Genomic DNA, 24532 nt, shown 5'->3' with positions numbered 1-24532 from the left:
AGCACAAACAAGAAAATATAGTCACATATTTAAAAAATCGATATATGCATATATCGACGCTAGCAACGTCTCCCGCATTTTTCATTTCAAACACAACAGCGCATTACTAAATACTTCAAATTGAATAGAAAATTAAATCAACGAGCTATGGGCACAAAAGCTACTAAAATGGAGGGCAGCTACTTGCCCGACACACCAACACTAAACAGATTGCGCATTGCAGGTGCTGCTGTTCCGCAACAATCAATCAAGATGTCGACTTCTCCTTGCCGTGACAACAATTCTCTGCTCGATCCACGCTCACCAAACATCTGCCGCACGCCTCTAAATGTAAGTAAACTAGATATAATATTCTATCTTATTAATTGGGCTTTACTATAGCTATTGCCAACTCAGCCAACCGTAAGTCAGATGCCCCCGCAGCTGGCATCTACTGGCGTTGGCAGCGAAAATACTTTTACGCAGCTGCGCAAGCGCTTGCTTAAAGGCTTTTCGTTGAATGATCCACGTTCGCCACAGCTGAATCGCACGCCTCTTATGCTCGATGCGGCAATTGATCGCACGCTCAACATGGATGACACCTTTTCCGATCTATTTGTGGAGACGCGGGCACCAGCCCCTGCTCCAGTTGTGCCCGCTGCCGAGCCACCGCATCTGAGCCACAATAACAGCTCAGTGGAGATAGTGTCGCTGCCGTACGATGAAGAGGAGACAATGCCCTGCGAAATGATGCTGCAGCGTACGCCGCCTTTGCAGAGCCACGATCCGCGCTCGCCCAGCGTCGGTGTTGAGCGCACGCCCATCATTTTCTGCGACGATGATGAAACTGAGGCGCGCGATACGCAAATGCTTGAGGAGATCCTAGAAACGCTGACACTTAATCTCAGCAACGAGAGCAGCATGGCCTCGTTTGTAAGTGCCTCTGCAGAGATGACGCTGGATGAACCGCAGCCACAGGAACAGGCACAGGAACAGCCTCAACTACAGCCTCGCCCGCCGGCCAACAAACATTTGGAACGTGTGCGTTTGGGCAACAAGCGACGCGTTGCGCCACGCAAGCCGGCACGTGCCAGCAAGCCCAAGATTTATGTGGATGCGCCTGAGGGCCTGACGAGCACACCGAAGAGTACGCCCGATTCGGCACATCGCACACAACGCACGCCCCTGAGCTGTGTCAACAAGAACCGCATCCATTTGCGTTCACGTTCGGTGGAGAAGGATCTACGCAAGCCGCAGCTGCAGCTGCCGCTGCAAAGCTTTGATGATCAGCTCAATCCCAGCGAGCGGCTCAATGTGCCCAGTCTACGCCTGCTCATGTCGGCCGACTATGATGGATAGTGTTAATCATCTTTACTAATCATCTTTAGTAAATTAATTGCCTTCATTATCATTTACACAGCCCACCAATCAATTACAGTTTTAAGTGCATACAAATATATATTATAAAAGGATTGCTATAAAAAATATTCTTGCAATGTTAAGGCCACAGAATTAGCTAAGCTTGAGCATAGCCATCAGTTGATCGATTATATGCTCTCCGCTCTCCTCGTCCCTGTCGTTTGCCAGCACAAAGTCAAAGGCGCTGTCATCCAAATCACATTCGGAGGGTTCATCGTCGACGCCGGCGGTAAACTTCCAGCCCCTCGCCTTACGCGTTTCCGGCAGCGAAGTCAGGCGCAGTGTCTCCACCATATCGGGGCCGTAGGTCTCGCGAAACCAGCGTATGTCGTTCTTGCGGCGGATATCGCTGACAATGACGTAGTCTACATTTTGCACGGCCGCCTGCTGCATGGCCGCACGGCAGAAGAAGCCGTAATCGCGCCTGCGCACCTCATCGCTCCAAATGATCATGTCGCGCCTATATTGCTCCTTGTAAGGCCCATCGCTGAGCATGGCGTTAATATCCAGCTGCAGCTTGCGGGCCCATTCCCGCTTGATGGGCTCTGAGATGCGTACGATCAGGGCCCGGTCGGCTAACCTGTTTGAGGTGTTATAAGTCCTAAAATTTCATGCATTCCTTGCCAATACTCACCGTTTTTGTAGCCGCTCTGAAATGAAATCCTTGCCGCATTTGCGTTTTCCACTAATAAGTATTATTTTTTGCATAATCTCAATTAACAACTTTCTCTTTTCGCTGCGCTCACAAAACACTCGGTGCCCCACAGAGCTGGCTGTTTATTTGCGTGTGACTTAGCGCCAAAGGCATTATGAGTTGTTTATTCCATTGTACTTATGTTAATTTTGATCTCGGACTGATTAAATTTAAATTGTTTACAATTGCTTTTTAGCTGCTGCAGCTGACGACGAAACTTATCGTTACGCCACAATCTTTCGATAACGATAATTGGCAGCGGACCAGTTTGAAAGCTGCGCCCAAGTCGGGTACGCTGCTAAAAAAACAAGCGGCAATCGAACAAAAAATCGATTGGAGCAAATCGATAAGATTAATGCACACTTTCAAAAATCCATAATCGGCAAAACACAAGCTATGCAATTTGGGTTACATATACAACTGTTTATTTGTACAATAACAAAATATTCATTTCATGCAAAAGTGTAGATTCTGTCCATTTTATTTTTATCTATAGTACTGCGCTTGCTGCCAGTTGCTGCTTGTGCTGCTCGCCGTATTGCCGATCTCGTAGCCGCTTGTCAGCTGGGCGGAATTGCCTATATTCATGTTGCTGCCTGTTCCTGCAGCTGTTCCGACACCAGATGCACTGCCACCGCTCGCTGCACAATTTGAGCCAACTACCGTGCTGCCGGGAGTAGCGCCCGGTGTGCCTCCAGCACTACCAAATGTGGCTAACACGCTGCTGTAGTAGGAAGCATCTGCCACAGACTCGGACTGATGTGTGCCCTTCTTAAGGGTCTGATGCAGCGAGGCTTTGCCCTGATGACAGTCCTGGGCGTTCGCATTGTTGATGCGCGCTAAATTGGCCTGCGTCAGTGTCGAGTGCGTGTGGACGGCGGTTCGGTCAGACGATCCTGGTGGAGGTATTGAGCCAATGCTGCCGACCGAACCGCGCGCCGTTGAGCGTTGCTGCATAAGGACAGCAGCAGCGGAGGAGGTGGCAGAGGGTTCGGATAGCTGCAAGGGCAAGCATTAGACAGGGAGCATAGTTAGGAGCCATAGCAACTACTCGCCTTGCGCTGCTTATGCAACTCCAGGCCGCTCATTTCCGTCAGCTTTGGCTCAACGCCCGAGGATGTAGTCAGCGGCGGCTGTGCCACGTGCCTGTGATTGATGTGCGCCTGCAGATCGCGCTGTGATAAATACGTGCGGCGACAGCCAGTGCTGCCGTATCGACTGCCACCGTGCGTGCACATAAAGACAGTGCCCAAGCCAGATTGCTCCACGCGCAGGACCTTATCATTGCAGCGCGGACAGCTCTTGATGGGCTCGGCCCGGGCGCATTTTAGGCAGAACACATGCTTGCAGGGTATCATGCGGCCATAGACGAGTATTGGCTTGTCGCACTGGTCGCAGCAGTGTATCATCGGGTTAAGCACCTTCTCGCCAATGAGGCTTACTTTGTGGTTCCACTTTAGGCGCAGCATTGGCTCCGGTGGGCCGCGCGACAGTGTCGTAAACGTGGGCGCCTCCAGCTGTGATATATCTGCTTCCATATCAACTATAAGATCGTGAAACTAAGTGCATTTCCAGTTAATCGACAAATATAAAATCTCACTTGTTTGTGGCAGCACCTGTGGCACCTGTGCTACCTGCTGCTGCTGCTGCTGAGGCGGCGGCAGTGATTGTGGCGGCGTCCTGTCCTCAATGGGAGTTGCTTGCTCTTCGGCTACTGTTGCTGCCTCTATTTCGTTTTCTTTGTCCAAATCTTGCATAACAGCATCTTCTATATGTTCCATGCTGGTTGGACTGTCTTCCACTGCCCCGTTGCTTGACGCCGCGGCAATTGCAACGCCAACTCCACTTTCGTATATGTCCAGCGCACTGCCAGTCTCATCAATTTTCTTACCGCGGCCTCGTCCACGACCACGTCCTCGGCCACGTGCACGTGAACCACGACCACGGCCTCGACCGCGTTTTACTTCATCATTGTCCATTTTAAACTTATACAAATATTAATTATTTCAGATATTTATTTTCTTTGCTGCTGCCGCTGTTGCTGGTCTTTCGACGATTAGCCGATTATTTTTCTTTGTGCATTTTCGATAAGACAGCAGCAAACTTTGTAGGGCTGTATTTATATATCGATAACAAAAATCTATCCGTTATTTTGCAAAAATATATATATTTTTTAATCGAAGTTCACATTATTTCTTGTTAATTACACAGGTCATAAAAATAAATTATAAAATTTTGACAAATCTGAAGTCTAAAGAATATATCAGTAAACTGATTATGCACTTAGCTTAAATTCCAATAATCAATCTAGAGATCTCTTTTCATAGCGGGGATGGTTGCAAGAATCTGCTTAACATCAGCATGGATCGCTGTTATAAGAATTCAAATAATATTCATTACTATAAAACATGGGCAAACATTTCCGACCTGCGTCTGGCTATTTTATATTTTTATTTTTTCCCAACAGTTGCATCTGCAACAAACATCTCATAAAGGCGTCGGTAAAGTAATCTGTGCCTTTCTCCTCAAATATTTTTAAATGAGTAAGTTTCAAAAAAATTTAAAAGTAATTGATAATAATTTTTATGCAACTAAATAACAATAATAATAAGAAAAAATAAAATATATGAAAAAAAAAATGTAAATGTAATGTAAAATTTAAGAGCTATGTTAACTTGTGGTTCAGTGAGCTTGTTCACTTAACGAATCGTGCTCTGAAATGTTTATGCTAACCGTTAATGCTATGTTAATGAATTACTCTTGAACTTATATAGGCCATTGTTTAAATTAAAAATGTTGTAAATATTTACAAATTCAGCTATAATCGATTTTTTAAGCCGTTAATAATAGTGTACTAAACTGATTTGTTCAAAACGTAAAATATTAAAATATTCCAGAACTGCTTGCTGTTAATAACATTTTAGCGCTATGTTACGTTAACAGACAAATGTGAAATTCGTCAAAACACATGTTTTTTTCAACGCGGTCTGAATAAAACGCAGAAACAAAGAAGCCAAGACGCCTTAAAAAACGTAATGGACATAGACGAGCTATTCGATTGCTTCAACGAGGTGCCGCCCGAAAGTCTGCAATTGCCGGTACCCTATCCCACAAGGAAGGCAAACCCAATCGCGTCTGAAACAAAAAGTCCGGAAAGCGCCCGGAAGGCCAACAAACGTGATGCAAATACTGTAGATCTTACCATCGAGGAGCCGACGGAGGATGAAGGGGAGGAAGAGCATGCAAAGCGACAACGTGTTGATGGGGGAAAGACCGATAACAGCAGCGACATAAACCAGGAGACATCAAATGTTGCTGACGATGAAACAGAAGGTTTAGTTAAAATTGAAAAAGATGACGAAGTTAAGGAACTGGACGATTGTGCTTTGGAGGCGCTGCGAGTGCGCATTGTTACACACCAGCTGGTGTCGCCGGAGTCCTGCACACACGAGGTGGCCGCCCATCCCGACCAGGAGTACATACCACTGCAGCCATTTACGGGCGTTCCCGCCAAAGAATATCCATTCGTGCTGGATCCATTCCAGAAACAGGCCATTTTGTGCATAGACAACTCACAGAGCGTGCTAGTATCGGCGCACACCTCCGCCGGAAAGACTGTGGTGGCGGAATACGCGATAGCCAAGTCCCTGGCGGCCAAGCAACGCGTTATTTATACGACGCCGATTAAGGCGCTGTCCAATCAAAAGTTTCGCGAATTCACAGATGAATTCCAGGATGTTGGTCTGGTTACTGGCGATGTTACCATCAATCCATCGGCCTCCTGCCTGATCATGACAACGGAAATTCTGCGTAACATGCTGTACCGCGGCAGCGAGATTATGCGCGAGGTCGGCTGGGTAGTATTCGATGAGATTCACTACATGCGCGACAAGGAGCGCGGCGTGGTGTGGGAAGAGACGCTCATCCTGTTGCCGGACAATGTGCGCTATGTCTTCCTCTCGGCCACCATACCCAATGCTCGCCAGTTTGCCGAATGGGTATGCCATCTGCACAAGCAGCCCTGTCATGTTGTCTACACGGATTACAGGCCAACGCCGCTGCAGCATTACATCTTTCCGGCTGGCGGCGATGGCATTCACTTGATTGTCGACGAGAAGGGTCAGTTCAAGGAGGACAACTTTACGACGGCTATGGCGGTGCTGGCTAATGCGGGTATACGCATATATAAAAACCTTTATTTATTTAATTGCTAATCCCTTTGCATTTTAGGCGAGGCGGCAAAGGGTGACCAGAAGGGCCGCAAGGGCGGCGTAAAGGGTCACAATTCGGGCCAGACGAACATCTTTAAGATTGTGAAGATGATTATGGAGCGTCACTTTGCGCCCGTCATCATATTTTCGTTCAGTAAAAAGGACTGCGAAGTCTATGCCATGCAAATGGCCAAGCTGGACTTTAATACAATCGATGAGAAGAAGCTGGTCGATGAGGTTTTCAACAACGCCATGGACGTTCTTTCAGAGGAGGATCGCAGACTGCCACAGGTGGAAAATGTGCTGCCATTGCTGCGACGTGGCATTGGCATACATCACGGTGGACTGCTGCCCATACTTAAGGAAACGATTGAGATTCTATTTGGAGAGGGTCTGATCAAGGCGCTCTTTGCCACGGAGACCTTTGCCATGGGCCTGAACATGCCTGCGCGCACAGTCTTGTTTACAGCGCCGCGCAAATTTGATGGCAAGGACTTTCGGTGGATCAGCTCGGGCGAGTACATACAAATGGCTGGGCGTGCCGGGCGTCGCGGCTTGGACGACAAGGGTATTGTTATACTGATGATTGATGAGAAGGTGTCACCTGTGGTGGGCCGAGAAATAGTGCAGGGCAAAGCAGATACACTAAACTCGGCGTTCCATTTGACCTACAACATGGTACTGAATCTACTGCGCGTAGAGGAAATAAACCCGGAGTACATGCTGGAGCGCAGTTTCTATCAGTTCCAAAATCAGGCCGCACTGCCCGGTCTACATGATCAAGTGCAGCAGAAGACACAACAGCTCGAAAAGCTGACCGTCAAGGATGAGCATAACATTGCGTCCTATCATCACATCCGCGAACAGCTCGAGTTAAATGGGAACAAGTTCCGCGAGTGGCTGACCAAGCCGCAATATCTGGTGCCCTTTTTACAGCCAGGCCGGCTGGTCAAGGTGTCAGCCGGAAAGCAGGAGTATGACTGGGGTCTTGTATTGAACTTCAAGAAGCAGGAACAGAATCGCAAGAACCCATTGAAAAGTGAAACGGGAGTTGTTATTGATATGCTACTGCATGTCAGCGAGGAGGCAGCCAAAACTGGCGACACCGAGCCCTGTAAGCCCAATGAACGTGGCTGCATGGAGGTCGTTCCGGTTGCCAATACACTTATCACACAAATCAGTTCAATACGCGTCTATTTTCCCAACGATCTGCGCACGGCGGACAATCGCCGTGCCGTGCTGAAGACCATTCAGGAGGCTAAGAAACGATTTCCACTTGGTCCACCCGTACTTCATCCCATCGATGATATGAATATCAAGGATCCGGAATTTCGCCAGATTGTGGATACCATTGCACAGTTCGAATCGTTGCTCGAGGAGCATCCGCTGCACAAATCGCCAGAGCTGGAGCGTGTTCACAAGCGCTATATCGAAAAGCTAAAGCTACAATCCGAGCTCAATGGTCTGAAGGCGGAGCTGAAAGCTGCGCGCAGCCTGCTGCAGATGGACGAGCTTAAGTATCGCAAGCGTGTACTCCGGCGGATGGGCTACTGCAAGCCAGGCGATGTCATCGAGTTTAAGGGCCGCGTCGCCTGTGAGCTAAGCTCCGCGGATGAGTTGCTCATCACCGAAATGATATTCAACGGCGTGTTCAACGAGCTCTCAGCCCCGCAGGCGGTCGCATTGCTCTCCTGTTTCGTATGCGACGAGAAGTCCAGTGAATCGCCCAAGAGCGCTACAGAGCTGTCCGGCCCGTTGCGCTCTTTGCAGAGCCTGGCGCGGCGCATTGCCAAGGTATCCACCGAATGCAAACTAAGTTTGGACGAGGAGAACTATGTGGACAAGTTCAAGCCCTTCCTAATGGACGTCGTGCTGGCCTGGTGCAAGGGTTCCAGCTTTCTAAGCGTCTGCAAAATGACCGATATCTTCGAAGGCTCCATCATTCGCTGCATGAGACGCTTGGAGGAGCTGCTGCGTCAGCTGTGCCAGGCATCCAAAACGATTGGCAACACGGATCTGGAGAACAAATTCTCCGAAGGCATTCGTCTGCTCAAGCGCGACATTGTCTTTGCCGCTTCGCTGTATCTATAGATTAGTTTTCGCCCAATTTTGAAAAGCTTATTAGCATTAGGTAAAATACATGGTTTTTCTTTATAAAATGTATTTTTCATGGAACACAAGACGCAGCACACGTGCAGGACATTTCACAAAAGATAAACTATTTTATTTTATGAATGAAATGGGAAAAATACACACAAATATTATACACTACAATGATTATATATGTAAATGTATTTCTTATGTTTTCGCACATGTAATCAATAGCTCCTAATTAATTATAGTACATACTTAATATAAACACGCTTCACATGAAAACATAAAAAATATTGGACGGTTCACACTGATTTGTATGGTCGTTGATTTCTATATATGCGACACATAAAACATATATATAAAATATATATAACTGCCAGTTAAAACTTATAGCACTAATACGAAATATGAGTACACAAACTTATCACTAAGCTAGATCCATTTAGAGCAAGGCACTTGTTCTTTCAATTTTTGATAATATGGACATTGACAACACAATAACATGTAAACTAATACCCCAACAACTTGCAGAAACTTCGTTTTGGGCGGTTCAGTTTTATTATGCGTAAGTATTGTACAATTTGTATTTAATAATTGTATTTTGATGGCGTCTACTAAAGCTGCCCCTAGACTAATGCTAATTCATTTCAATTGGTTCACCAATATTTTTTACATACCTTGACTCTTACTCAGGTGACAGCATTAGGAAAATGTAGTGCTTAAAATTATGAACTTAGTCTAAATGTTGTCGTTTATATATATATATATATATGTATGTACATTTCAAGGCCCCGCCTCACAGGAGGTCTCTGGCAAAAAGGCCAAAACTAATCTATGGAATGTCATTGATATGGATTCGTATTCGTTGGGTTATCGAACTTAGAAAATATGGGAAAATAATAATAGAAAAACACAATTGTCAAATTTTAAATTACAAATACAAATAATTATAGCTGCACTTACGGGCTCAAGAGATCTTTTAGATCTGTGTAGTCATAAAGTATAAATAATATAAAACTAGGAATTAAACAAAAGCTACAATCTAAGCTACGATTAATCCTCCAGGTGTGCTCCACTAAAAGAAAGCTGTTGGCGGGCATTCATTAAAATGCATTCGATCGAAATGGAAATAAGGTCTGAACTTACCCTAATGTCGAAATTTGTCAGATTTGGTTGATTGTTCATTGAAAGGGCTATGTGGATTCTCTCTAAGCGCATCCCGCGCTTAGAGAGCGGTTACTTAGACAGATGTCTGGGGCACACCCTCCACCAGCTGCGTTCGACGCGGCTGCACCGCTGGCTGTGCTGTCAGCGTGGCTGTTGTCGTCGTGGTGCGCGCCGAGGGCACGGGCGTGGTGCTCCGACTGCTGCTGGCAACGCTGGGAGCAGCTGCCATCCGCTTCGTTGGCTCCGCCTGCAGCTGTGCCACGGGCGTGCTTGAGAGGGGCTGCAGCAGGCGCTTCTCCTCGATGGGTGCCGCTTTGGCGGATGTTCCATTTGTCTGGGAGCGCGGGGTGGCTGCGCGCTCCGACTTGACCAGACTGCCATTCGTCTCCTTAAGCGAAATGCCCGACTTAAGTGAAGCCTGGCTGCCGGACTTTTGGGTCATGGCCAGGGAGCTTGGCGAACGCAACGAAGTGGTATCCGTCTGGGCCTTGCTGGCCAGCGTTTTGGTCGATGGCGAATCTCTGTACTCGTATATGTTGTCCCGCGAGCGCAGCGCATGATGATTGGTTACCATGTGGGCATTGTCTACGCCACGTGCATCCGGCTCTGGCTCCATGCCCTCACCATTAATGAAAACGTCTTCATCATAGAAGCGATCCGATTGTCTGCGAATTGCAAGTGTTAGAGTTTACCTTCAAGAGAACTAACCAACTTACCGCTTGGCATTGCGCCACATAATGCAGCAGATGACGACCAGTACGATCAGGAAGAAACAAGCAACCGACATGCTCCAGAAGGCAATCTGCAATGGCTCCTTCGGCTCCCACCAATACTCCGTGGTGGGCGGATAGGTCGGCACCAAGACTCCAATAACCGTCGGCAAATATTGTGTCCAGAACGCGCACTCCGTTTGCCGATAATTGAGCAGGATCGAGGAGTTGTAGGTGGTGTTGATGTTCAGGTAACGAATCTCTCCTTGATATGCGCGCTGAAAGTGCATGCCCAGCACCTGTTGTGGCGTTGGGTTGCTACACGGCAAGTTTGAGAAGGATTAGTACAATATCAGTTATGGGCAACGATCCTTAAAGCTAATCTGGTAGCTTGTCTTGTCTTGCTCTTACTTCACATAAGTTTAAAATTGAAGCTTTGGTTTGGGATGTGCATTGATCAGTCACTCAATCATGCAGTCAATCAGTCAGTCAGTCAGGCAGTCAATCAGTCAATCAATTAGTTAATCAGTCAGCCAGTCAATCAGTCAGTCAATAAAGTCAGTCAGTAAGTCAGCCAATCAATCGGTCAGACAGTCAATCATTCAGTCAGTCAATTAGTCAATCAATCAGTCAGTCAGTCTATCTATCAATCAGTCAGTCAGATAATGAGTCAGTCTTACAAGCAGTCAGTTAATCAGTCAGTCAGTCTGTCAATCAATCAGTCAGCCAGTTAATTAGTTAATCAGTCAATCAGTCAGTCAGGCAGTCAATCAGTTAATCGGTCAGTAAGTCACTCAGTTAACTAGTTAGTTAATCAGTCGGGCAGTCATTCAATAGTCAGTCAGTAAGTCAGTCAATCAGTCAGACAGTCAATCATTCAGTCAGTCAATTAGTCAATCAATCAGTCCGTCAGTCAGTTAATCAGTCAGTCCTACAATCAGTCAATCAGTCAGTCAATCAATCAATAGATTGACTGATTCTCTTCACTTACCCGTATCTGGCAAAGTTTGAATAAGTTTGCATGAAAAAGTGACTCATATTGCGATCGTTGTCCGTCCACATGTTGCGCTGCAGGTGTTCCTTCTTGGGAAAGAACTCAGTGTCCATGAAGGGGGCACCGGTCAGAAAGTAGTGCTCCGTGTCATGTGGGTACTTGCGCCATTGGGGCAGATTCAGTGCCTCGACAGTGGTGTTCAGCACGTACATATAGACGGGAATCTTCTGCTCGAGCAGCAACTTGACCATTTGGTCAACGGGCGCACGATAGTAGAGATCGCTCAGCATGTTAATGTACTGGTCGCGTATGATGGTGTTGTTGTTGGGATCCGGCCAGTAGGTGTACATGTACTTGATGGCCTCATAGACGCCATTTGGATTCAGGGTGTAGTTATAGCGGAAGACATGCTCGCGCACCTTCTGCTCGAAGAAGCGATTGTCCAGCTCATAATATGGCGCCAGAGATTCATTCTGTGCCACAAAGAAGGCCGCTTCCTGTGTGGTTACGCCCGTCATGTACTGTATGTTGCGATTGAATCGGCCACTGCGTATTAACGTTTCAGGTGTTTGGGTGAGAAAGCGCCAGTCCTTCTCCCGCCAGCCCTCGTACCAGTCGTCGCCGGGCAGCGTGAAATTGTGATCCAGCACCGGACCCCAGGGGAAACTGCCGACCTGGGGCGGGAACTCTGCATTGCCCAGCTCATAGAAGCTGCGTCCAGTGCGCAGACAGTTGACTAGCTTCCAGGACGAATCTATTGAACAGCCCAGCACTTGGCCCAGCACACGGCTCGTGTTCTGCGCCCGGTACTTATCCTGGATGAGTGCCCAATCGGCCAACGCCGAGCCCGACTGTGCAATCACGCGCTTCACTATGTTCCTCGTTTGTGGTGCCACCATCAAAAGGCCGGCGGAGGCGCCACCAGCTCCCGGTCCAAACAATGTAATCGAGTCGCGGTCCCCGTTAAAGAACTCAATGTTATCGTGCACCCATTTCAGTGCCATTGACTGATCCAAGATGCCATAGTTGCCCGGCGAATTCTCATCGCCCGTGGAAAGAAAACCCAAAGCGCCCAATCGATAGTTCAGGGTCACCACGACCACATCGTAAAAAGAAGCCAACACATGGCCCGGAAACAAATTTGAAGCGCCGTGCACGAACTCGCCGCCGTGTATATAAACCATAACCGGATATTTCTGGGCGACGCCAGCACCTGTCTGCAATAGACAATATGAAGGATAAAAAGTTTATATAGATCAATATCAATAGCTTTTCGAATTCGTACGGAACTCCACTGTCAAATAGCCAATGATTTAATTCGGGTGGTTATATAAAAGTTTTCAATAAAAAACGTTTCGGTCAAATCATTTTTTGATGCAGTTTTGGAGTAACTCAGAATGGAATGATGTATGCACCTTTTTGGACTTGTAAGGATCCGTACTAAGGATTAACATATACTACGTAGTTTAACTAGAAAATGATAGGATTTTGGTCAACATCTCTTGATAACAAAAGAAGTTGTTAATACAAAAACTTAGTTTTCGAACGATTGTTCCTTCCGTAGCTTTATGATATAGTAGACCGACCTAACAAATGGCGAGGTTGGTCGAGATAACTAAAAAAAAAACAAAAATTTTGTTCTTACAAGAAACTACAAGAAACTGATGTTAATAGGATTTCGATAAGATATAGCAGGCCGATCCGAAAGTTTTGGTACCATATCTTTAAGTTAATTTGCATAGAAAGAGAAATAGGCAGATAGACAGGCAGCCTATATCAATTCGCCTGTCTATATCCTAAATGATTCACACATTTTCTTAATATATATATATAAAATACGCTACCCTCAATAAGGTTATAGACAATAATTCCATCTAGTAGTAGTTGGCAGAAAATTGTTTTAAAATATTTGGCAACTAACCTTCGGCGAATATACGTTCAGATATAGGCAATCTTCGTCCATGTCCATAACACCTTTGGTGGCACCTGTGTAGCGCACCGGCTGTGGACATGCTGGGCCGAAGTCCACGGCCTGGAGCAGCTGCCAGCCACGGTGCAGGCGCGGCGGCTTGAAGCGTCCCTCAAATGTGGGCGGCAGGGCGTAGGGAATGCCCAGGAATACGGAACACTCGCCCATTACGCGGTCCACGGTGGAGTGATAGGGTCTGTAGAATGATTTGGGATCGGGATTGTCGTACATATAGACCTTGAAGCCCTGCACTTGTCCATAGTTGGTTGTGACGAAAACATCACGTTCCAATGTCAACGAATCGCGACGCTGTTTGCCCTGCAAATCCTCACGCCAGCCGGCCAAGACGCCCGGAAACTGCGTCCGAGCATTGGGATCGTTCTGTAATTGAGTTTGGATAAAGATAATGGATAATGCCTTTGATTATTGCGAGCGGTTGGGAAACATGTGTAATTGATTATGTCGCAGTCGCCGCCGCCTACCGAACGCATGAAAACCCAATTAAGATTATTGCCTCGATATTACGGAGACGAGTGCGAATCACTCAAGGCTCCGCTCAATGGCTGCTCATTGTTCATAAATGGTGCGTTCTTAATTTCTTGGGCAGCTGTGGGGGTCAACGCTTGTGTCATGAACTTAATTGATTAGGACTGGCGTCAATTGATTGATCGGCTATTCTCACTCACCGGATCGAAGCGAAAGCGATCCTCGTTGGGCATACCCTGCGGATACTGGCCGGGCGGATTCCTGCCCGGATAATTGGCGCCATAGCCATTCGGCTGATAGTGTCCGTAGCGTCGATCGTTGAACGTGTATGTTCTAAGAGTCAAGGTTTTATTTATTTGTTTATTTTTTTTTGGCGCACTTTCGTTTTGCTCACCTGTAGTCCGGATCGCCGGGATTCGGCCATTGATAGTCTACACCGACACGTGAATAAAATCGCGGATCCCGAGTTTGTGCATCGATGGACTGAGGCAACATAAGTGCCATAAGCATGGCCAATAAACATTTCAATTTGTCGCGATACTTGAATTTCTGTGCCATTTTAATCTACAAGAGTCGATACAAACAAGTATGAGACTATAGTCGGGTGTTCTCGACTAGCAAATACCCTGAAACTCTGAAGAGCCTAATAATAAATTAATCGATTATTATCGATTGTTTAAAAACGTGTCAAATTTAACCGATAATTATCGGTTATTGGGAAAAAAACTCGTGCAGCGGGGATACTAGAAAGAACTACGTTCAATATATATCTCGAGCTTTTAAAGGTGCTGAGATCCTTACGTTCATACATACGGACGTTTGGTCGGACAAACAGACGGACAAAGCTGATCAAGAATATATATACTTTATGAATCAAATGAAGCAAACTTTTTACCAACCCGTTTTTATTAGGTTCCCAAAAAGTCTTCCCAAACAACTCTCTGAATGGCATTTTCCACAGCGGAAGTTTTGTTCCAAATGTGGACACCCGCTTCATATGTGAAATCCCTCACAAATGATTTTGAACAAAAAATTGATTTAAGGTCGATTGGCTGCTAAGCAATCCGTTTTCCGCACTTGCGAGTAGAGTATGCCAAGATCTAAGTGCACCTCAGCTTTCAATCTCTTACGGTTTTGCCGCTGCGTTGATCTCCAATCAATCAATCAGTCAATCGGTCAATCAGTCAGTCAGAAAAAAAAAACAGTTTTAAATATAGAAATAGCTATGTTTAATGTTTATACTTGGGTAGAGTCTTTGATAAATATAAGGACTCCTTGAAGAATCTACGCAACAATTATTGAATTATCACATTTTTCTTTTGCTTGGATCAGATCAAACAATCTGAGAGCTGAGTAAGAGTGACCGAACTGGTTTTAAAATTACGTTAGCTCTGTTACTCGCACATATCTCTATGGATACAAATACTTGTACAAAATCGTTGTGTCATTTGTATGTGTTATGGCCAAGTGTGAGGCATGCGTTAGAAGCAAGAGACCAAGACACATAGAAACCAGTTTATGCGGCCACATTTTAATAAAAAAGATACGCTAAAAATAAGTTACAGCATTAAATGCATATTGTGTGTAATTTTAAATTCATTTTAATTTTAATTTAACCAACTCTTGTGATTAGCTTCAATGGAGACACCAGAATTGCGATTATCTTCATTTCTTGATAAAGCAAATAAATTAATTCTCCAATTGTAAAACGGAATATGTTCACATTTAAAATAAAAATATGCAAAAATAATTGAACAATTAAATTTAGCTTAATAAGTAATTTTTACTCAAATATTATACATTTTTACATATACAAATGTTTATCCATAAAGGCTAGGAACCTAAACATTCTACTAAAGTTAGTTTATCACATGCGTTTCAGAAAATTTCACCCACAAGTGTGGAAAAGCCGTGAAAAAAGGTTGTTGCAATCCATGGGATCGATCTACAATTATTTTTTTTTAGCGTTTTTCGCTCAAGTTCTTTTGCGAAAAATTATACTATTTGCAATATTCTCTTCTCTTCGATTGAAAATGCGAGTCAAATCCTTTTATGATAAGATTTAAAAACTCGTCCGATCGGCCAACCATAAAAACTTTGAGCGGTTTTAATAGTTTCACATGGCGCTTTTATGAAAGGTTCATTTTCAAAGATTTTTGGTGACATTTATTTCCGACGTGTTTGAAACTTTTTGCAAAAACAGGATCAAATATTAAGTGGATTAACGTTTTTCGCCTTCAATATTCATATTTCTTAATTTGATGGACTTCAAACTTTCATTTTTATAATGTCTATGATAAATTTAATTAAAAACTAGTTTGTTTTATTTTTCGATATCTCCCTGTGTTTCTAAGAAGAGCTAAGAAGAGCAGATTTAAAATGTGGGTACTCGTATAATAAAATTTAGAAAAATTGTTTACTTTTGGAATATTTTGTGGGTGTGTGTTTCAATTGTTTTAAGTTTGCAGTTTAGTTTAGAGTATCGCTTCCGACTTCCGACTAAACTTAACATATATTTTATTGAAACGTACAACACATAAAATCAAATTCTTTCAAATTGTTTATAAATAAAATTGAAAATGGAGAAAGCTTTGGACTATGCTACGTTTTAGTAGATGGATACGGAACCTTTATCTATTTTACGTAATCTAATGTGACAGTATTTCGACAGATCTTAGAGCCCGGAATAAATTACTTAGTTAACCCATTTCTAACATCCAATCCAATAATAAAGAAGCAATTGTCGAAAATTAAGAAAGATTTAGAAAAAACTACCATGCCTTATGCTACATCATTGATCTCCCGATTTGTATAACAATGTAAGGGTCAAAATGAAAAAAAGTATTTTTCGTTCATCAATTCAAAGCCAACATTTCGAGAAAGGTAAACTAATAAACAAATGAACATTCATTTGACAAATGGCAAAAATGTAACATTCAGAAAAATGTCTGCTATTTTAGAGCACATCTTTAAAAGTTTGATCTAAAATGTAGTTCACCAACATGTGCTCCCATTATCGAATCAGAAGCAGCAACAACAAAATGTGAGCTGGAAATGTTATTGCAAAGCTTCAAATGCGGCAAACGATGTCAAAATTCAACATCACGAAAACTGGCACAAGGACTCACACAGACACAGACACAAGTTGTTGTTGTTGCTGCATGTTAAATGAAAAGTGCATTAACCTGCCGCCGCTGTCGACTCGGGTTACGGCGTTAACCTCGCCGTGTTGGGCTGTCTTCTTCTTCTTCTAGTATCTTGCTGCTGGTTACGGGTTATTCTTAAAAGTGCGGAAATGCAAACGCCTGCACAAAATGTGGAGTGCTGTCACCCTTTCGCAAATGATTTGCCAAAAACGAAAGAAAATAAATGCTTGCGGGAACTTTTATATCAAATTACACGTTTTAGTGTGTTTCTTTTTTGTTTTTAGTGAATCACATTTACTGCTGCTAGTTGTTATTTTCGCAATCACAAAGCAAACAGAAAAAAATAAAACGCAACGATAATGTTGAAAGTGAAGCGTTTGCAGGTGCCGTTGTTGTGTGTGCGTGTGTATGTGTGTGTGTGTGTGAGTGTTTCATGTTTGTGTGTGTGTGTGGCGTCCATATACGTGCATGTGTTGGTGTTGGCCCACTGCGCGACGGCAGTAATATTGTTGTTGCTGCTTCTTCTTAATCTCACTTATTTTACAGTTATGCTCCAAATGATGACGTCGCCGCCGCACTAGTTGTTGTTGTTTTTTGTTGGCCTTTGCGCTTTATCTAATCTTAGCCCTTCTTTGTGTGTCCCAACAACATTTGCACTCAATTTGCTTTATACGTTTGTTAATGATTAATTTTCTAGCTGCGAGCCACAAAATTATTAACTTTCTTTGTGTACGCGCCAACGCCCCGAAATAAAACAAACACGGTTTACGAAAACGCTGAAGAAATACGTAAACGTAATGAAATGACCGTTTTTAGTTGTAAGCCAGGGCTCAGGTAGAGAACCAGAGCCAGTCAAACGTCAAAATGCGAGTCGGGTCGAGTCACTAATACATGCATACGCACAATACTAATGCAGTTGCACGCACACGCAGTACACTGAAGGTGGTTTTTGGCTTTGTTAACACACACACACACACACACACATGTGCACAGCACACTCGCACACACATGTATAGAGCCTTACGTGTTACCAACAGTTGCTTTAACTCAGAGAGCTGAGTGAATTTTGTACGAGACGCGCGCAGCTTTTAGCCTGCACAACCGACGCTCACGAACGTTACAATCAAACTAAAGCGGCAAGTGGCTCTAGCATTCTCCACTAACCTGCCACTCTCGGTGAGCGAGTGTGGGTGCAAGAAGCAGATGGAGAACGGGAGAGACAGAGAGAGAGACTTGTAGAGAAACGGTAACGCGAAAAGAAAAGAGAGCCACAAAGATCTGTCCAAGGTAGTCGATTGATTTAACAGGGATTCTTGGCAATTTTATAATTATTAAAAATTATTTGGTTTGTTATCAAATTTTTAATCATACCGGAAGCTTTCCAATGACGAATTTATTTATTTATTCTAGCAATTGGATATTAATGGGGCAAACTTTCTAATAGGAAAGCCAGTTTCATCTTGATATATTACAGGTAAGTAAAGAATTCGAACCTAATTTTGAGATGAGAAGTATGCTAGGTTCTCAATTTAATATTATGGATATTTTGTTTGTATAACTTAAATTTAGCTTCACTTCATATGTGTAGCTTATTGGTTCCAGAAATATGGCTTTTAAAATATGCTTGCCCGAAACTTTGAAAAACGTCGTTTTAATTTTCAAAAACAAAACACAATTGACGCCCTTGACTTGAGTTTGAAGCATATTAACCTAACCTCTGACCCCACTTTGACGGAGTTCAAGAAGTCTCCAATTAATAACGGCTGCCTAATAAAGATCTCCAAACTTAAGCTTTAAAACGTTGAATATTGGGACGCTGCTGGTCAGAGTAAATGACTCAGCTGCAGCTATTGCACTGTATGACAATAAGTCGCGCTTTGCATAATTTCCTATTCTACCATTATCAAGAAAGTAATTCGTTTTCGTATATGTGTGTGAGTGTGTGGTAGGCGCGAGGCGGAGGGGTTGTGATTCATTCACCGTAATTGCAAACGCAAAGCGAAATAACAATTAAAGCCTGTTCACTTTTTGACCCCGTCATATTGAGTTGAAGACTTAGTGGCTTGGGCGTAGCTGACAATTTTAATTATAGCTGCCGTCGCTTCCGATGTCAAAGATGCGGGAAACAATTAGAGCACTTTGATGATGGAGTTAACTTAAGCTGAATGTGGCACGCGTTACAACTTAACATGCCTATTCGGTGCTCGTTGCTTATTAATAAATTGCTTAAATGCTTATCAGCATTAAATATTATGTGAGTAAGCGCTTAAGACTACTAGATATTTTGAAAAAATTTTAAATTGGGAAAAGTGTCCACTGGCTTGGCGGGTCTTCAGTCTATCGATATATATATATTAAGTCGATAGCACAAGCAGCACGCATTAAAATTTACCAACACTTGCGGATGTAATCGATACTCGCAGCTGTTTACGGGCTGTTTTTAATACTCATTTATATTCACACTATTTGCTTGGAAAAATCAGTTGCAACAAAAAAAAACAACCAAAAAAGGAAAAATAAACACAATTCAGCAGTGCTATAAAGTTGTCGAACAGGAGCCATCCAAAGTGAACGATTGTTTGTTTTTCTCATAGAAAGCGTGCAACAAGAGATTCCAGGACAAGAGCAGCCAATCAGCATCGCCATGGAGCCTCCGTCAACGGGCGGAGGAGTTGCACATAACAATAGCACACACAAGTTTCATCCCTGCGATGAGGCCGTCATAGCCACCAATGATGATGCCAGCGACTGCAAGCGGGGTGCTGTGCGCCTTGGCTACTGGAAGGACGATTATATTGGGTTCTTTGTGCGCAACCAGGAGAGAAAGGCCCCTGAGATAAATCGTGGCTATTTTGCACGCGTCAAGGGCGTTGAGATGTGTGTGGAGAAGTTTCTGAAGGTTAGTTGTATATAGTACACTTACAGCTAACGTCTGCAGACACCAGAAAATGTATATAATGGGTCATGCGCATCATGGTATCAACGGACTCTGAATCTTTCGTTTCGGAGATACGCACGTGACACAGCTTTCAGATATAACTATGTGGCTTCAATGAAAAACTTTAGTTTAGAGGCTTACTTTTGCAATATTATAAACAATTTGAGTTTTTCTCGTTAAAATATTTGTATATAAACTAAGTTTAATTAGTTTAATACATATAAGCATAAGTCCTTGCAGCTCGATCATTATCGATAGAATTTTAATCGAACACCGATTGACTAATCGGTTTTTTGATTAATTTATTGGCTAGCCGGTAATTTGAAAAGCATAGTTTGTAACATAAGTAAAACCTTGCCTGCTTTAAACATAATTTTTTATGAATAATTCTCTTGAGTTTTTCGTACAAGTCTCGCTGCATTACATTCGGCTCATTTCTGCCTCTGTGCAACTGTCTGGTCGAGATGCAGGTTAAGGTCAAGTGCATGTCCGTACTGTGGCATTGAAATTGTAATTGGAATCGGAATCCTGTTGCATACCGAATGATGCTGATGTTGCTGCTGCGCATGTGTTGCACTTGCGCATCACGCCCCAATTGTGACCTTGCACTTTACTTTGTTTAACTAACTGGCCATGACCATTGCAGAAAACCTCTGGAAACTGCCAAATCATAAACCTTGGCTGTGGCTTTGATACGCTCTACTTTCGGTTGCGGGACACCGCGCACAAGGTGAAGAACTTCATTGAGCTAGATTTCCCCACAGTGACGGCTCGCAAATGCTATACAATCAAACGCAACAAGGCACTCCTGGGCAAAATCAACGACGAAGACGGAGAGGTGCGGCTCAGTCCGACGGATCTGCATGGGCCCAACTATCATCTGATGGGCGTTGACCTACGAAATCTGGATGAGGTGGACAATAAGTTGCAGCAGGCCGAAGTGGACTTCACTCTGCCCACTATATTTTTAGCGGAATGCGTTCTCGTTTATATCGAGGCTCAGAACTGTCGAAATTTGCTCAAATGGATAGCACAGAAGTTTCAAGCCGCCGTCTTTGTCAACTATGAACAGGTAAAGTTCATCGTGATTATACATTATGCAGACACTTAACAACTAGATTGTGTTTCATAGGTCAACATGAACGATCGCTTTGGCGATGTTATGCTTAATAATCTACGTAGCCGGGGCTGCAGTTTGGCCGGCGTGGAATCCTGTCTGTCGCTTGAGACTCAAACCAATCGATTTAAGGACAGCGGCTGGAGCGGGGCACGTGCCTGGGACATGGTGCAGGTGTATGACAGCATTTCCTCATCGGAGCGCCAACGTATCGAGCGTCTTGAGATGTTGGACGAGGGCGAACTGCTGCTACAGCTTTTCCAGCACTATTGCCTAGTTGTTGCTTGGTTGGGTGTTGCCTTTCAGGACTTAGATATAACGTGCGTGCAAGTATAAAACACAATTTGCATGTTGCAATATTCATAATTGATGTGGCTAACCTTTGACTCTTTGATTCCTGACAGTGTGGAGGAACTTATGTCATCGCTGAACATTGACTAGAGGAAGCCTGGAGTTCTTGGCTGCACTGCAAAACAACTTTAACATTTGTATTTTGTATGCACTTGCCGCATGCAATCGTTACACAGATTGCGTTAACAAATTATAATGTATTTAATGTTTGTAATTCACACATACACTGAGAAACACCTACTTGCAATGTACATAATTGGCATTGCTTATGCCCCATTTATAAATTCTTAAGTGTACTTTAATTAAGATTGGCTAACATTTGAAATTGTTCGTTCCTTAAAGCTTTTTATTGCTAAGCTTAGTTCTTCCTCTCCCTTTTGGCTACATAATTTATATTTGCAAAGAATATGTACTGCACCAACGAAAATTTATTAATCAAATGAAATGATTCAATTGATTGTTTAATTCATTGTCCTGTGGGCGCTGTAAATGTATTTTGAAATTCATTAAAAAACAAAAAATTGCCAAATTATTGAAGTATTTATTTACAAAGCCCTTGGCCAACTTTAAGCTGATTAGGCCAAAGACATGAAATCTTTATTTTTAGCGATAAATTATCTTTAAATCTAAAAACAAATATGGAATTCTTTATTTTTTCTGCTAAATATCCTCACCCTTCTTGGTCTTCAACGCCAAACTCTGGTTTCGTATAATACGCTTTCAACCGCAGTTCGTCCTCCAGAGTTGGCTCGCCCAGGACCAGCGGTCCAAGATTTTTCTCCACCACAATACTGCTCCAAAACTCTTGCAGATTCCTTTCCGATGCTTTGGTTTTTATCAGTGCTGCAAATTGATTGTACTCCGCAAAGCTGTTGAACTCAAGACAACTGTCCCGATAGAGGGTTAGCACTTCGTTCAATTGATTGAGGTCTAATTTGTTGCGCTCCAGAAGCGTTATAATAACCACTCGCATTTGAGCCGCTAGAGATTGAAATTGGACATCCCGTTGAGTAGTGTTTATTTCTGAGCGCACCTTTTGCAACAGCTGTTTGTAGTCTTCGGCGGGCGTCATTAAGCCCACACTGTCAATACTGATGGACGTTTGTGTATCTCGTCGTTCTTGCTTGACGGTTGGCGGTGCATTCTGTTCTTCCTCCTTGGCTTTGAGCTTTTGTAGCCATGCATGACTATGCTCCAAAGGAAATAATTTTTTGAGCGCCTTTGCTGCCTGCTTGGATTTTTGTTCAATGGGTTCAGGTACCCGCCAAAAGAAATCGACCAAGTTCTTATCGTCAAGCATTGCTTTGAACTGTGGATCGCTCTTTGCTGAATTGATAACCTTGCGCTCCAACACATCCATTACATTCTGTTCGAAGATGCTGGGCAGTCCATCGAATGGCAGCAAATCGTTCTGCCGCTGCTGTCTGGGTTGCTGTGTATCCTGCAAAGTGCATTCCAGATCCATGCTATCGATTAGCGTATCGACTGCCTGGAGTTGATCCGCATTGCACTCCGTCTTGGCCGTGCGAAGCGCAGGAAAATCCCAAAACTGGTGTTGGGCATGATAAGACAACTCGAGCATGTATAACGTGGCCGGGCGATCCACTGTGGACTCTTGCGGCACGAGTACCACAATGCGCGGAGTATTAAATTTAACACTAAAAATTTTCCAGCAGAGTACTGCGCACTTCTGCAAAATTAATGCCCTAACCAATGCGTCCAATTTTTGAGCGGATACAACGTTTCCTTTCTGATGCACCAACATATAAAGAGAGTTGCCCGAAAAGTACGCGTCTGGTATACTGCTGCGCTTCACAAAGCCCACAAAGTGCAAGCCCGGCGAATGTGCTGGCGGCAGCTCAACGAGCGTTTCATCATACGGCACCGGGGTGCCGCCCAGCATATAGCCATCAATTAGATCTTCGGGCAACGGCGTGACCTCTGTACCTTTAATAAAATAACGTTCCTCGCGTTCTACTGTCTCCTCTGTTTCGGCCCAGACCTTCTTGAGCTTAATGTGACTCTCGTTCTTCATTGCAATGATGCCCTGCAAGTTGATCGCGATAACACTCCCAATATTAAGCTTGGCATTCCACACCCAAGGGCGTCTACTGGACACATTGAACACAGAGGCCAGCGCTTCCTTAAAGCTGCACAAGGTAGCATTGCAGTTGCTGACTAACTGCATCGCATATTTCTGGTTCGCCTGCTCATAGATGTTGGCCTTCCGCGACACCTGAAAGATGGCCTGCGGTAAGTTGCTCTTGGCATTGTCAATATAGGAGATATTGTGCGAGCTGCGAGCCGTGAATAGTGAAAATTAAGATTAGTAAAAAGGATGAGCGTATCCTTCTGCCTTTTGAAGCTCACCCCACAATCAAATCGATTTCTTCCTTGAGCAAATCGCCACTGATCCGGTCGTAATCATCGTACCTCTGTGGCATGTAGTTGAAATCGTAAAGCAGCAAAATACGCTGCCTAGCACACCTTAAGCTACACCAGAATGAAAAGTAAGCGAAAATATTTAATGAGACTCTCGCCAACTTACGCCTGGGCCGCCCTTTGCATAGCCACGGCGACGTCCAGACCGTCCAGCCACTCACCCCCATCGCAGGGCGGCTCGTTGACAAACTTGAAGAATTCCAGCAACAGCTGCCAGTTGCAAATCTGCGGTTCCTCATTAAATTGAACCACATTCTGGCACATATTATCGCTAGCAGTGTTCAACTTATTCTTGCTCTTTTTACAACCCACTAAAACAAAGGACACATAGTCTTTCTTGTCGCTGACGATCTAAAAATTAACAAACTTGTGAAGACAATAAAGTCATTAATTAGGTCTATTAATGTTATTTACCTTGTCTTTTAGTATTTCTGCAACGCACTTCACCGACTTTAATTTTAATTCCTCGGAGGCGCAGCTTCGCACGTCTATTACAATAATTAGACACTCCTGCAAAATATTTCCAACATCTTATTTCTATAAAAGTTAAAGAACTTTGCAATTTTACCTTATTAGATGCCATTTAGATCGTATTCATAAAAGTTGTTTAGCAAACCGGCGTAATTTCACAACACAGCGAAAGCTATCGAAATCAGATGTGACTATCGATAATTCTTTGGCGCCAAGCTTGCACTTTCGACTATTGATGTTAAATGTTCGAATTTACATGACAGTTCCTGTTAACAGTCGAGCTGCTTAACGATAATTTCAAAAGAAGCACCCTGTAGATATTTAATGTAAACCGCAATTTGTTT

The 24532-nt window shown here is 43.9% G+C and overlaps 7 protein-coding genes across 11 annotated transcripts; 3 read left to right on the top strand and 4 right to left on the bottom strand.

Moving 5' to 3' along the window:
- The first annotated feature begins 45 nt into the window (after positions 1-45).
- msb1l lies at positions 46-1451 on the top strand. 2 transcript variants are annotated; one of them, XM_015169817.3, is made up of 2 exons: positions 46-330; positions 397-1451. In XM_015169817.3, exons 1-2 carry the CDS (start codon positions 148-150, stop codon positions 1336-1338), a joined length of 1125 nt encoding a protein of 374 aa, XP_015025303.1. In that variant the 5' UTR covers positions 46-147; the 3' UTR covers positions 1339-1451. The 2 variants fall into 2 exon arrangements, with proteins under 2 accessions (XP_015025303.1, XP_002057616.2); XM_002057580.4 differs by having other exon boundaries at positions 52-330; positions 382-1451.
- Positions 1418-2337, bottom strand: Pmvk (Phosphomevalonate kinase). Its single transcript, XM_002057581.4, has 2 exons — positions 2033-2337; positions 1418-1978 (listed from the first exon to the last, which is right to left on the bottom strand). The coding sequence occupies exons 1-2, from the start codon at positions 2104-2106 to the stop codon at positions 1492-1494; spliced, it is 561 nt and encodes a 186-aa protein (XP_002057617.1). The 5' UTR covers positions 2107-2337; the 3' UTR covers positions 1418-1491.
- A 157-nt stretch (positions 2338-2494) lies between these two features.
- Hakai (E3 ubiquitin-protein ligase Hakai) lies at positions 2495-4163 on the bottom strand. Of its 2 annotated transcripts, XM_015169740.3 has the most exons (3): positions 3693-4162; positions 3148-3635; positions 2495-3091 (listed from the first exon to the last, which is right to left on the bottom strand). In XM_015169740.3, exons 1-3 carry the CDS (start codon positions 4069-4071, stop codon positions 2579-2581), a joined length of 1380 nt encoding a protein of 459 aa, XP_015025226.1. In that variant the 5' UTR covers positions 4072-4162; the 3' UTR covers positions 2495-2578. The 2 variants fall into 2 exon arrangements, with proteins under 2 accessions (XP_015025226.1, XP_002057619.1); XM_002057583.4 differs by having other exon boundaries at positions 2948-3635; positions 3693-4163.
- An 848-nt stretch (positions 4164-5011) lies between these two features.
- On the top strand, positions 5012-8577 carry Mtr4 (exosome RNA helicase Mtr4). The gene is made up of 2 exons (XM_002057584.4): positions 5012-6265; positions 6323-8577. Exons 1-2 carry the CDS (start codon positions 5128-5130, stop codon positions 8392-8394), a joined length of 3210 nt encoding a protein of 1069 aa, XP_002057620.1. The 5' UTR covers positions 5012-5127; the 3' UTR covers positions 8395-8577.
- A 355-nt stretch (positions 8578-8932) lies between these two features.
- On the bottom strand, positions 8933-17993 carry Gli (carboxyl ester lipase-like protein Gli). Of its 3 annotated transcripts, none has more exons than XM_015169738.3 (8): positions 17894-17993; positions 14118-14287; positions 13924-14056; positions 13190-13618; positions 11266-12485; positions 10281-10592; positions 9544-10229; positions 8933-9483 (listed from the first exon to the last, which is right to left on the bottom strand). In XM_015169738.3, exons 2-7 carry the CDS (start codon positions 14279-14281, stop codon positions 9638-9640), a joined length of 2850 nt encoding a protein of 949 aa, XP_015025224.1. In that variant the 5' UTR covers positions 14282-14287; positions 17894-17993; the 3' UTR covers positions 8933-9483; positions 9544-9637. The 3 variants fall into 3 exon arrangements, with proteins under 3 accessions (XP_015025224.1, XP_032293689.1, XP_070065497.1); XM_032437798.2 differs by lacking the exon at positions 17894-17993 and adding an exon at positions 16909-17055; XM_070209396.1 differs by lacking the exon at positions 17894-17993 and adding an exon at positions 14623-14842.
- A 1314-nt stretch (positions 17994-19307) lies between these two features.
- Positions 19308-21804, top strand: LOC6633933 (leucine carboxyl methyltransferase 1). The gene is made up of 4 exons (XM_002057586.4): positions 19308-19768; positions 20454-20879; positions 20940-21244; positions 21329-21804. The coding sequence occupies exons 1-4, from the start codon at positions 19514-19516 to the stop codon at positions 21363-21365; spliced, it is 1023 nt and encodes a 340-aa protein (XP_002057622.1). The 5' UTR covers positions 19308-19513; the 3' UTR covers positions 21366-21804.
- Positions 21805-21815: 11 nt separating this feature from the next.
- Positions 21816-24388, bottom strand: Ku80. The gene is made up of 5 exons (XM_002057587.4): positions 24286-24388; positions 24132-24227; positions 23824-24068; positions 23646-23768; positions 21816-23572 (listed from the first exon to the last, which is right to left on the bottom strand). Exons 1-5 carry the CDS (start codon positions 24298-24300, stop codon positions 21946-21948), a joined length of 2106 nt encoding a protein of 701 aa, XP_002057623.1. The 5' UTR covers positions 24301-24388; the 3' UTR covers positions 21816-21945.
- Positions 24389-24532: the final 144 nt, after the last annotated feature.

Source organism: Drosophila virilis, chromosome 4 (genome assembly GCF_030788295.1).
Source record: "Drosophila virilis strain 15010-1051.87 chromosome 4, Dvir_AGI_RSII-ME, whole genome shotgun sequence".
Lineage (NCBI taxonomy): Eukaryota > Metazoa > Arthropoda > Insecta > Diptera > Drosophilidae > Drosophila > Drosophila virilis.
Note: the sequence above shows the minus strand (reverse complement) of the source record. Positions and strands in the feature narration are given on the sequence as shown.